The sequence below is a fragment of the Panthera uncia genome, chromosome D1 (genome assembly GCF_023721935.1).
Source record: "Panthera uncia isolate 11264 chromosome D1, Puncia_PCG_1.0, whole genome shotgun sequence".
In the NCBI taxonomy this organism is placed as follows: domain Eukaryota; kingdom Metazoa; phylum Chordata; class Mammalia; order Carnivora; family Felidae; genus Panthera; species Panthera uncia.
The window spans coordinates 37,989,351-38,002,169 of record NC_064808.1 but is presented as its reverse complement, the minus strand read 5'-3'; the positions used below and the strand labels follow the sequence as shown (position 1 = coordinate 38,002,169).

The following is a 12,819-nucleotide window of genomic DNA, read 5'->3' as shown; positions in this document are numbered from 1 at the left end:
CCTGAATCAATTTGGTAGTTTGACTCACAAATAATATTTTGGTTCCCTCATGGGTGGATCCAAAGAAGCCTTTTTTCTTACTTCCTACCCACCACACATTCATGGCCTTTGTGTCTCAGGCATACTTTGTTGAAAATTTCAGAGGGATGGAGGGGGCTTGCTTTGGAGCAAGCAACTACTCAAGCCCATTCACAACTCACATTGTAAAGCATTGTGTTGTTATAGACACCCACTGAAACTTGGGAGAAATTACTTGGTCTCCACCCCGTCTTCCCATTTGGTCAAGTTCAGGTTGCTGAGCTGACTACAGTGTAAAAGTGATGGGGGTAGAAGATGACATGAGTTGGCTTGAACTTTGTGGTGGCCCTTGCTAAGTATGTGCCAACCATTCTTTTCCTTGTCAGCTGCCCTCAAAGCCTTCAAGAAGTCCTTCTTGAAATCCTAGAAAACTTGGTTCAACCCTGTAGCCGCTTGATGGCTATGCCACTCTCATCCAAGGTGTACCTTTAGGTCCTGACCCAGTGAAGAGAATCTGATGACGACGACCCAGGAGAGACCAGAACTAGCTTATTGATCCAAGACCAGGAATGTTTCACTCTGGGGGAATGGGGCCTACAGATGGCTCGGAGATGCCCTAAGTAGAAGGTCTTAGTCATAGATCTTCCTCTTCTGGAATGTTCCTCCATAGAGCAGTTCCTCTTCTGGAATGTTTCTTAGGGAAATAAGTACCATCTGCCAAAGCCTGGCTTACCTCTTTGAAAATGTAGATCTCTGTCTTGTGTATGTTGATTTTTGTCTGCTTTCTTCTGATACTTTCATCTAGATCCATCAATGTCCTTCATTATTTTGTCTGATTCTTTTTTGTACCAAAGCGTGTTTCCTTTATGACAATGCCCAACTCATTTATAAATTTATGCTCAACAGAGAGGATGAGAAGGGGAAACTAACAGGAATTGAATACTCACAACAGGCCCGACATTAAGCTCCATTTCAAATGAACAACTATCCCATTGGATAGTTTATTATTATTCCAAAGTTATCTGATCTGGAACATGAATCTTGGAGAAATTATAAGACTGGTCCAGTGTTCTGTGTGTGGGAAAAGTCCTTATTTTATCCATTACTCCATGCTGCCTCACAGAGGACCAGATTGCCTACCCAATTCAAGGTTGTACCCATCCCATCCTATGCTTTGATCCATCTTATTTCCATAGAGGCCCTGGAGACCCCTGAGTTGGGGCAGTGGGAGCTCTGCAGCAACTTCAAAAGGAAGCCTGTTTTCCCTTCTTGTTGCTTTTTGCTTACCTACTTCTTGCAAATTCCCTACTGAAGTAGAATGCTATGGCCTGTTACCCTGTTCCACATAATACTATTGCTGTGACATCATCTTGAAAGAAGTCTATAATTCTTTCCCAGGCCTGTCTGTGGGCATTAAGGCTCTGCAGACTATAGCTGGGTTAAAGGAGTCCAGCCCAGAGGACCCCATGTCTGTATCTGCAGAAGCTCTGCCATTGGCTCTGAGTACTCAGCTAACACTGACCTGGAGGGCTCTTGGGATGCCATTTGTATTAAAGGCAGAACCAAGAGGTACCAAAATCCCCTTGCCGGGCCTCCTTGTTCAGTTGTGCTGGCCACATCTGGCACCCAAATATAGATGCTGGCTTTATACCCCACTCTTTGCCTGTCTATGTGGGGTGAATCTTTTCTCCAAAACAAGATGGGGTAAAAGGGGCAAATCGTCCTAGTGCAGTGGAAAGTGCACTTCCCTCTGCCTCTTGTTAGGGGAGAGAACTCAGCCCCTTCCTTCCCTCCTAGCTCCCAGTCAGGGAATTGGGCCACCTTCCTAACTGTATAAATTTTACAGTCTTCTCTCACCAGCTCATGTTCTCTGTTTATTCTACAACCATCTTTCTTGCTCAGCCAGCAAGAAAAAAGTTTAAAGTGATCGCCTGCTTATATCTAAAATGCTTCCAGACTGCAGACGACTTTGGCGCTTACAGATTTGCAATGGGGAGAGAAAGTTGAAAGCTTTATGGGTTGAAAATTCAGACTTCTCACTAGATCTTTTGCTAGTCAGCGGAGGTTCCAGTGGCTTTTAAACAGCTAAGTGGGTTTTAGCTGAAAGATATAACTAAAGATTTCATTATTTGTTCCCCTTTCTGTTTTTAACGATTAGAAACAGCCTGCTTAGTACTCTCTGACCCAAAATTCTGAGGGAGTCTTACCCTTAACTCTGGGGAGGAGGCCGTAAGACCTGTAGACATATTACAAAAATGTCCACTAACTTTATTTCCCAAGCCACTCTAAATGAGGTACTTTACTTAAGAGAAGGTGTATGTTTGTCCTTAGGTTAATAGATTCCTGCTTATTCTACAGAAAGAACGTATGATTTTTTTCTGTCTGCTGTGCAGAGAAGCTGGGCTTCAGCCTCTAAATAATACCTACAGGGACAGGTTGTCAGGTGTTGAGGGAGAATGTATGTCTGAACACATGTTTTCATCCAGGCCGTAAGTTTTCTTGTTGCAGTTGTATTGGGTCCTGAGTGCTAACGGTTCTCTATTATAAATTACGTCATTTTCTTGATACTGCAACCCTGGATTATGGCATTGTTATTAATATGGATTATGGCCATATTAATACCTACTAGAAGAGATGTACGCAGAAGGTAAAAAAGTTTAAAGTCTTAATAGGCCCTTATGTTCCACACTTAGAGTTGACATGGTTTGACCCTATTGAAAAATAAATTACTCATTCAAGAGAAAAAGGAAGATAAACTTCATATTTTTTAATCAGCAAACATGTTCATTTACTTTTCCTTCCGAATTTCTCTTTGCTCAAAGGAAAACTCATGTTTAGCTGTTGGACTTTGCTGGGGTCATTAGTAGCCTAGATGTTTGTGGTAGTTCCATTGAATTTTTTGACTGGCAAATCTCCACAGGCCCAATGTCTTGAATGGTTTCCTCTACCTCCTGCATGGTTGCAGTTCCTTCTTCTGAGACACTGCTGTTCTCCTGAGACTGAATCCATTTTCCTGTTGCTTTTGCATTTTAGGCTTCCAGGTCCTACTGCAAGGGTATCCACTGCAGGCAGTGAAGCCAAAACGCGTGGAGGGTCAACCACTGCCAACAACCGACGCAGCCAGAGCTTTAACAACTATGACAAGTCCAAACCGGTCACCTCCCCACTTCCACCACCACCGCCAAGCAGCCACGAGAAAGGTAAGTCAACTTCTTGAGGGTCCTTTTTGGCATTTTCCTGTATACAGATCCAGTTCCTTTGGGCGAGTTTGCTAGGGTTGGGAACAAGGTTGCAAATAGCATGGGCCACAGGACATACTTGGCTGGCAGGAACTTTGCTAGCAGAGGCATTAATAAAGTGGTGGAAATAGGTTCATGGTTGCCAGCAGGAGTATTTGTTTCAGTAGGGACCCGGAAGACACCTGGCTACAGAGAGAAGCAATATAGCATTTACAACTTGAAAGTAAACTGTCACAGAACGTGCTCTGTATGATAGATGGTTTTCCAGAAATGCAAGGTTCTCGGAGTGTGCGTTTTGTGACCTGATAAGCTTTCTACCCATTAAAAGTGATATGAGGGAAGTTAAGAACAAGGGAATTTTCACCCTTTGAAAAAGGCAGAAATGTGGGTTGTGTAAATGAATATCTTGGCTACATATGAGGAATATGCAACATTATTCTTAGTGTTCCGATGATGTAACTTTTACCAAAAGAGGATATGACTTTTTGCTCTACATAGCCCTGAGATCTTAGGATGGGGGAAGAGGTGAGTAGCTGTGTGGGGGCTATTGCACAGAAGATGGTGAAACAAACATTTGCTTGCTTCAGTCTGTGTCTCGTGAGACCTTGGAGACATTTGTTTGCTTCAGTCTGTGTCTTGTGAGACCTTGGAGAAACTGAGCTTAGAAGATTGTACAGTCAGAAGCAGAGCCCTCCTTCATTCCTCCCAAGCTAAGTGGTCTAGACTTCTTGGTGGGGGTGATGTGCCCAGATCTCTTGGAAGCATTTTCTACAGTAAGAGTTGTCCTAGATGTGCCCCTCAACTCCCCCGAGACTCAGGAGAGCTGCCTCCCACTCTGAAAGTGTTCCAGGAGCCTGGGCAGCCTTCCCACTGTGAACGAGATCCGAGGCTCCTGGACCTACCCTCTAGCCCGGGATGGTTTCATTTAGTGGAGCTTGGTTTCTGCCCTACCCTCAGCTAGCATACTTGAGAAAATAGGAAGGGAGGTTTGGTATGGCTGACCTATATATGGCACAAAGTTTTGCATCAGGGCATTGGAAACTCTGCGGCCAGCAGTGGGAGGTCTCAACCAGACAAATTCTTTGTGATCCAGTCCTTGGCTCCTGCCTTAAGAAAATCATTTGTCATCTTTTTCCCTCTTTCTACCTCCTTCCCCTCCCCTCCTTTTCTTCTCTTCAACCATAGCCAAACATGTTCCTTTCAAAAGTATGGTCTTCTTAAAAGTGTGTTTAAGAGGCACCTGGGTGGCTCAGTTGGTTAAGTGTCAGACTCTTGATTTTGGCTCAGGTCATGAGCCTAGTGTTGTGGGATCGAGCCCCACGTCGGGCTCTGCACTGAGTATGGAGCCTGCTAAAAATTCTGTTTCCCTCTCTGCCCCTAGTCTCCCCTCGCATGCGTGCGTGTGCGCTCTCTCTCTCTCTCTAAATAAAAAAATAAATAAAAATAAGTATCATTTGCCGGGGACTTTGATTTTCACTGTGTTACTTGGTCTTCACAAACATTCTGTGTGGTAAATATCATTAACCCAATTTTACAGATAAAAGAACTGAGGCTAATTGGGATTTAGTAACTTGCCCTCTCTGGTAATTGAGCACTGGAATTCGGATCAAGGTTTGAGTCCTGGGTTTGAACTCGAGCTCTGTCCTGTCTCCTGGGAGGATCGAGCGAGGTAGTAAGTGTGAGAATATCTTGTGAGCTGGGACTCACAAAATCCCCTAAGGATTCCCTCCCAGAATGATAAAAATAACTGACCGGGGCTCCAGGTGCATGGGAGAGTGCATTTATGATCCCTCTCCTAGCCTGGAGAGCTTAGGTCAAGCAGGCTTCGGCAGACCCGGGTAGTTTTTATTCTAATACTTTCCCCACCATTCTGAGGTAAAGGGACAGCACAATTGTACCTAAAGAGGCTTTTGTATTTCCTCCTCCTTTCTCACAGTCCCTGTGTCCTCTGTTGAATCTGACCTTGATGGCAGCCTATGAGGTAGCCAGCTCCATGCAGCATGGACCATGTGGTGGGAGAAGTGGCTCCCCCACCTGGCCATCGAGAGGCACAGCAGGTTTTCGGGTGCTCAGGGTAGCATCCCTCATCTTGACAGGTCCTGGAGAGGTGCACACTAGTGAGCAGATACGTTGTAGCTCAGTGTGGTGGGTGCTGTAGTTGAGGTATGGACTGCTTTCAGATGAGTTAAAGTCCACAATATAATCTCATGACCTATCCTTCTCGAAGCTGTCTTATGAGTCGGACAGGCCTTGATCGCATTGCATGCTGGCATTTTCTCTCAGGTAACCCATTTCGTAGGCTTGTACATGTGACCCATTGGACCAGGGATTCTTCTAGGAGTTGATCTGATCCCACCAGAAAGGGGAACAAGAAATTCACTACTCTTCCAACATATGACAAAAATATTTCAACACTTAGTCTTGATTTTTTAAAAGGATAAAAAGGAATAAAAGGAAATTATAACAGGCAGCTTTTCCAAAGCCCTGGAGCACTTAATCCTTTGTGAGGAAATAACTGAAAGATTCCTCCGAAAATCACGTCCAAAGAAGCGAATGCCTTCCTGCCATCATCGCTGAATTTAGTTCTGATCAACTGAGATGTGAAACAGAAGAAGAGTAATAGATCTAGAAAATACTTATATTTTCAGTATTCAACTGAGCAATCGACTGAGATGTGAAACAGAAGAAGAATAGATATATAAAATACTTCACAGTGGGGAAAAAGTCTAGGGACACACACACACACACACACACACACACACACACACACTGTATTGGCTTAGTCCATGAAGTGACCAAGTGCACGGTTGGTGTGTAAATCCCAGGAATTTGTGAGGTTTGGAGGAAAGTCTACAAATCCTTAGCCTGTAGGAAAAGCTGCTAGTTGGGCAGTTTTCACTAGCGTGGTTAGGTTCGTCTTTGGCTTCCCCCACTCACTCCTGCAGGGGGCAGCAGTGAGGCACCTTGCTTTGCCCGCGGGATGCTGTGAGCAGGTTCCCCTGCGGATCTGTTGAGGGATGGCCTGGAATAGGGCGGCTCCTCGCTTCCTCCCTTGGCCCTACGGCTCCAGACCAGAATCACAGCTTTTCAGGAAGAGGAAAGAGCTGTCATTTTCAACATTGGTGACATTATCTTTTCCTTCCATCCCCTCACTTACATCCTCTGGATGGGTTAGCACTGCCAGAAATCAAATACATTTCTAAAGTATTTGGTCCATCCTATGAATTTGAAATATTTACTATTCCTAAACTAAATTCTGTGCAAATGGAAGATGGTCTCTCCTGAATAATATGGTTTTCTTCATTTTAGAGAAAGTGTATGTTTATTATATTTTCGTGATAAAAATCGTCATGTAAAAAATTTTTAAACAGCATAAATTTATTGAAAGAGAACCCTGCATAACCCCTGCTCTCAGAATTAGCCCCTGTTTATCACTTATATTCTTCTGTATTTTCTTTATGCATATACTATCACGTTTTGATAAATTTTTCCTACTGTTTAATATTTGCCAAGTACTGTTCTAAGGGCTTTGTAAGTAATAATTTAATTGTTACAGGAACTCTGTACACAGACACTCTGACATACATTGTATGTGACTTAAAGTCTTGTAAATGAAATCAACCAATCATGGACAACCTTTTTATAGTTTATTCTCTCTTTATAATAGTTGCATAGGACTCCATCGCATAAATTCACTTTAATATTCCTAACTACTTTCATTTTGGTTGCTTCCAATTCTTTTTTTTTAATTTAAAAAAACTTTTTAATGTTTGTTTATTCTTAGAGCACGAGCAGGGGAGGCGCAGAGAGAGGGAGATACAGAATCAGAAGTAGGCTCCAGGCTCTGAGCTGTCAGCACAGAGCCCGACGCAGGGCTCGAACTCATGAACTGTGAGATCATGACCTGAGCTAAAGTCAGACGCTTAACCGGCTGAGCCACCTCTAATTCTTTGGTATTATAAATAGTACTGAAATTAACATCCTCATGTCTTTTTTGCATGTGTATACCATTTCATTTAAGGGTATACACATTTTGCAGGTGTTTTAACATTGCCAGATTTTGCTTCCAAAAGGTTATACCTACGTCTGTTCCCATCAGCAACGTGTGAGAGGTCAGTTTCCCTACGCACTTGTTTTCACTCTCTTGGACAAAAAATACTGCCTTTGAAATAAGGCGGGTTACAGTAAGCTGAAATAACAAGATCCTTTGCTAACAACTGGCCCTTTTAACTGCCGCCTTGCTATGAGTTATGACTAGTGACATGGACAGACTTTGGCATGTACAGAAAGCACTTGGGTTTGAGATCAAGCTGCCTGCCAACTAGTGTGGCCTCACTCAAGATGCTTAATTTCTCGGGGTGCCTGGGTGGCTCAATCGGTTGGGCATCCGACTTCAGCTCAGGCCATGATCTCACCGTCTGTGGGTTCGAGCCCCTCATCGGGCTCTGTGCTGACAGCTCAGAGCCTGGAGCCTGATTCGGATTCTGTGTCTCCCTCTCTCTCTCTCTGACCCTCCCTGCCCGAGCTCTGTCTCTGTCTCAAAAATAAATAAACATTAAAAAAAATTTTAAAAAAAGATGCTTAATTTCTCTGGGCCTCGGTTTCCCCTTCTGTAAAGTGAATCTGAGGTCATCCGTCCCTAAGCCACTGTGAGGTATGAATGCTTGTTTTCCCTGGCCCCTTGGCCTTGTCTAATGGGAGCCCTCTAAGTGCTCTCTCATAGGTTCCCTCCCCTGGACTTCATCCTATGTCATTTTCTCCCTCTTGTTCACTCTCTGCTGTCATGAGTAGAAAAGAAGAGCCAGACAGGGGTGGAGACAGAGTTTTATAGCCTTCAGCACTATATCTTGGCTGAGTAACACTGGAGCCATTGATTTAGAATCTCTGTAAACTTGTCACTTTATGGTTGGCAAAGTAAGTTATTTATCTGAGTTAATTATTGGGAGAGAGAACTGTGAAGAAGTTGCCCATGGCCTGCCATTAACCAGGATTCTGGCATAAAATTACAGGTTACATGGGATTAATTCAGTGGTCCACATCACACAGAAAAGCATACGGTTGGGTGTTCCCGTTTCAGGTTGTTTCTTTCATTTGTTCATCTTGTCACTGCTTATGTCCAGCCTTGGGCTTGTCATCATGACTGAAGGGACTGAGACACAGATTCAGAGTTTCCAGGGCTCACAACCCCAGGGGCGGGGGGGTGCTCACAAGTCCTGTAAGAGAGATTCCTTCAAAGCCATGAGGAAAAAGAGGGGCTTAATCAGGAAGGCTCCAGGAGGACTTCCGAGGAGTGATAGCATGTGCAGTGATTTCTAGCTCCAGATTTTCACGGAAAGAGAGCGGGAGGCTGGGAAGGAGTGACTCATCCCACTGTTTGGGTCCAGGTGTTAATCCAACAGGACATCTGCTGGGGTCACTGTGTTAGTAAACTTTTGTCCTATGGAAGACCTGTAGAGGGAAATGTCTACAAGATCATTTCAGCGGTGGGGTGAGGCTTCCCTTGGCCATCAGGAGACCCCAGCAGTTGCAGGGCAGTCCTGGACCAGGGAGAGCTCGCATGCCTGTCCATGCTCCATCCTCTCTGGTTGGGAATCAACCGTGAGGTCGCCTTGACCCTCTGAGCAGAAGCCTTAATTGTCTGAGGAAAAAAAAAAAAAAAAAAAAGCCAGTTTAAAAAGATTTGAACTGAGGAGGTATCGCTGAATTTAAAGGAGTCTCAGGGGGGATCATCTGGAAATGGAATCAGTGAACTGTTAGATCAGCTGTTGAGGCTGGGCAAGCAGGATGAATTAAAAGTGACCAGCGAAAAGCGACCTCACACCTGGCACTGGGAGGAAAAAAAAGCCTAGCAAGTATTTGAGAAGCTGCGCCAGTCTCTTGGGCCAGAATATAGTTATCTTGGCGGGAGTTTGGGGGAAAGTAGGGGAAGGTTTAGAGCCTGCAAATAAACAGAGAAAGACTTTACACTGAAGCAGACAATTAAGTTTGAGCTCTGGCCTTCCAATACTTCCCAGAAGTGTGGCTTTTGGGGCAAGTGTAGTGCTCACCGGGGCATCTGCTCAGGATCCCCCTTAGGACCACCATGAACCCCACATGGCACTGTCCTCCTCAGGATGTAGACAGGAATCACAGGTTGCTGGCAGGGAAAGTGTTTCTCTCCCATAGGCATGGTCCTGTACCAGGGGTTTGCTGCATAGCCACCCAGATGCTGTCACTGCCTCCTCCCACCTATGGGACCACTCAGGTGTGAGGCTACAAGACTCCCGCAGGGCAGGTGCAAGAGTCACTCTAGCATAAGGGCCACATGCTTCGTGGGAGCCAAGATCTCTCGTAAATACACAGTATGCCCAACTAACTTCTACGGTTCCTGCAAGGATGAGGTCTGATTAGTAGTCACAGTACGTAGAGAAACCTAAAATGATGGTGTCCCCCAAGAGGTGTTTATACTCCATTTATAGCCCTTCTCAGTCCAGATGTGGTTTAACTACCAAGGGTCATTTTTACCAGGAGGAGTGTTGCTTAGTAACATAGCTGGCATTCTATCTTTATCAAGTTTCCAGGGGAACAGAGTTACAAGGTAAACTGAAGGTTAAATTCTCATGCAGAAGGGGAAGAGATTTTGTCAATCCTTCTCCCACAGTAGGTCAGCTTACCTCTCAGAGATCCAGTTGATTTATCTGTGGAGTGGCATCAGTCTGCCCTAGCCCAAATGATGGTAGAAAGTCAGATGTGAAGCATTCTCTTTTTTTGCATAGCACAATTCACGTTTTGTCTTTGTTGTCTCTACCAATTGCAGACATCTAGCTATGAAGTATTATGACTTCTTATTTCCCAATAACTGGAGCTTATTGACCTGTGGGTTTCGTTGCATGGTGTGAAAAAATTGCTGAGCTCTGAATGTTCGAAACGTGGTAGAGTCCGTTCATTTGCTGTCTGTTAATGGTGCCCTTTCACAAGCAGGGCAGGTGGAGGTCAACCGCTCTTTGGTAAACGCAGGTTTCATTGTTTTAGTTTGTATTTCACACCCGTTTCCTTTTGTTCTAAACGAAGGATTGACATTGTCTAATTGAATAGATGAAAAGTCCTAAACACGTGGTACCAGTCTCCCAAATAACACCTTAAACAGTAATATTGTTCCACTCTGACACAGTGTATGTAAATTGCCCATATGCAAATCCAAGAAGGGACAGCATGGTAGGTCTCTGTTAAGTCTAAAGGGCGCAGCTCAAGTCCCATGGTCTGGTGGGACAGTACATTCAAGACTCTGAAGTGTTGTCTCTCAGGGCGTGATTAATGGATCGTGGACACCAGCATCCTTTGAGGTAATTGCTAGAAACACAAATCCCGAGGCTTTGCAAACCTAGTCCTTCTAAGTCAGATTTCTGAATGAGCCTGGAAATCCACGTTTTCTACCCCTGATATTCTTACAGCAGTGAAGTTTGAGAACCCCTCTCCTAGGGAGGACTTCTGGGTCACCTTTGAAAGGGCATGCCGCCCTCCAGCTGCCCTTCCATTCCCAGCAGCCTCTTTGTAGCGTGTTGTTGTAGGGCATAGAGATAATGTAGTGAGACACCCAGACTAATGCCTGGCGTGCAGCAGGAGCCCAGTAAATGGGAAACCATTCAAATTTGCATATACATTTTGCTGTACATATATTTAAACTTACTCTCAGCACCCGTAACTTATACTGGTGAACTTACCTCCTTGTTTGGGTCTTCATACCTTCTTTTGGCTCCGTTCCATTGCCTCACTAATCTGTAGTGGAATTCTTATTATAATTAAAAAAAAAATCTTCAGTATTACCTTGTGTCAGCTGAGCTAATAGAAAACAAAGGAAAAGGATTTTGATCCCATACTTAGCCTAGAAATATGAAAAAGGGAGCGTCACTGTGGGGGTCTCAGTACGGTTGCAGAGGTAGTGTGCTGCAAAGAAGTGTTTGGGGGGGAAAGTCAGCCCACCCTTTCTCCGATTGGAGAATCATCTTCTGGTTCTTTCCCTACTTGGCGCTTGAAGAGCTTGATGTTACTTTACCAGGGCACTGCCCTATTCAGAGGGAAGGATGAACACTAGTAAAGCTTCCTAGCCAAACTCCATCCTAGCTGCTGTTCTTAGCTGGAGCATCAAATTAAAGTCAGACATGAAGGTGAAAGAAATCGTTTCTGGTAGAGTCTCTCTGGCAACCTTTGGGAGCCATTTTCTTGATCTGTGTAATTCAGAAGGGCCGTCAGAGAAGGTGCATCAGTCCTTCTAATGTGGGAAATTAATAACCTTTAATGCTAAAGCCATCCTTTTTCACGGAGAAGACGACAGATATAACCATGTTTGCTTTCCTCTAAATATGGATGTGTTTCGAAGCCAACGTGTGAGCTTATGGCTCTCTGCTGTGTGTCCTGTTTCTAAAACACAATAAACCTGGCCTGTTGTAACAGGAAGAATGAGTAAAGGAGAGAGAAAATAAATCATTTCAGGAGATGAAGTATCTATTTGATTAGCTTGTGTCAGGAATGGAAGATGGCTCGTTGATGTGCTTCTGATCTTCAGATGATAAATCTCCGCATTTCTTTTGCTTCCATCTGCTATGTGGCAAGCGTCACACATACGTGAATTCAATTTAATTTCAAGGATCATTGGTAGGGGAAAGTATTTATGTTTCTCGGTGCTCTCATCGTCATTTTTATCCAGGTCTCATCTGCAGCCAGGGCCTTGCTGTCATTCCTTTAAATGTTCTTTTTAAATATTTAAGTATTTGACAAAGTTGATGAGCGCGAGGAGATAAATACATTTTGGGACAAATGCGCTTAACTTTTCTCTGGGCACAAGTGGCCCGTGTTCACGACACACAGAAGGAATACTGTTCTGATCAAACGGACAAGAACAGAAGGCTGGTCAGAACGAGGGGAGAGCTCCTGAACAATAAACTCGGCAGCTGGCATAGCAACTCGACAGGGAGTCGCTTGTGCGTGCATGCGTGGCTTCTCTCTGTGTTGAGGACTTGGCATTCTGGGGCTTAAATGAACCTCATGGATAAAATGCCCGTTTCTGCACCATAGCCTGCCTTCACAATTCTGCCAGTGTGTGTTTCGTTAGGATTCCAACATGTAGCACATACGCTAGGGAACCTGTCTTCCCCTGATGAGAATGACAAATGAGGGGGTCACCTGGAGAACGTTTGTTTCCAAGACAGCGGTCCCCATGCAGCCATATCGTGGTAGGCGTGACGCACAGGCCATCTGCAGGCGTCGTGCCATGTTAGTGGTCATGCTGCAGAGTGGTTTATGCCAAGGCACTGTGGTCACAGTTTACGTGCTTAGTGTCCCAGGAGCTCCTGTCATGAATCTTTAGCTGCAGTCACGTTGATTCGTGCGGTGAGCAAGGCTGTCGGAACTTTGTGGATAGACACTAGCTGCTGCTGGAAATCCGCAGCCTGGCCTGCTTGCCTTGTGAGAACAAAGGTAAATAAGGAAGGCCCCTCAACACCTAATGCTCTCTTTGCCGTTTTCAAAATGAGAGAAGCACGGCATTTTTATGAAATATGAAATGGAGGTGGGAATCGGTGACTTG

The 12,819-nt window shown here is 44.6% G+C and overlaps 1 protein-coding gene across 3 annotated transcripts in view; it reads left to right on the top strand.

Annotated features, from left to right (window-relative positions):
* Positions 1–12,819, top strand: part of NAV2 (neuron navigator 2) — a 395,678-nt gene that overhangs the window by 180,038 nt on the left and 202,821 nt on the right. For all 3 annotated transcript variants that reach the window (XM_049617765.1, XM_049617772.1, XM_049617756.1), the window contains one exon: positions 3,052–3,218. In XM_049617765.1, coding sequence (XP_049473722.1) covers positions 3,052–3,218 — 167 coding nt within the window. The remainder of the gene's footprint in view (positions 1–3,051; positions 3,219–12,819) is intronic.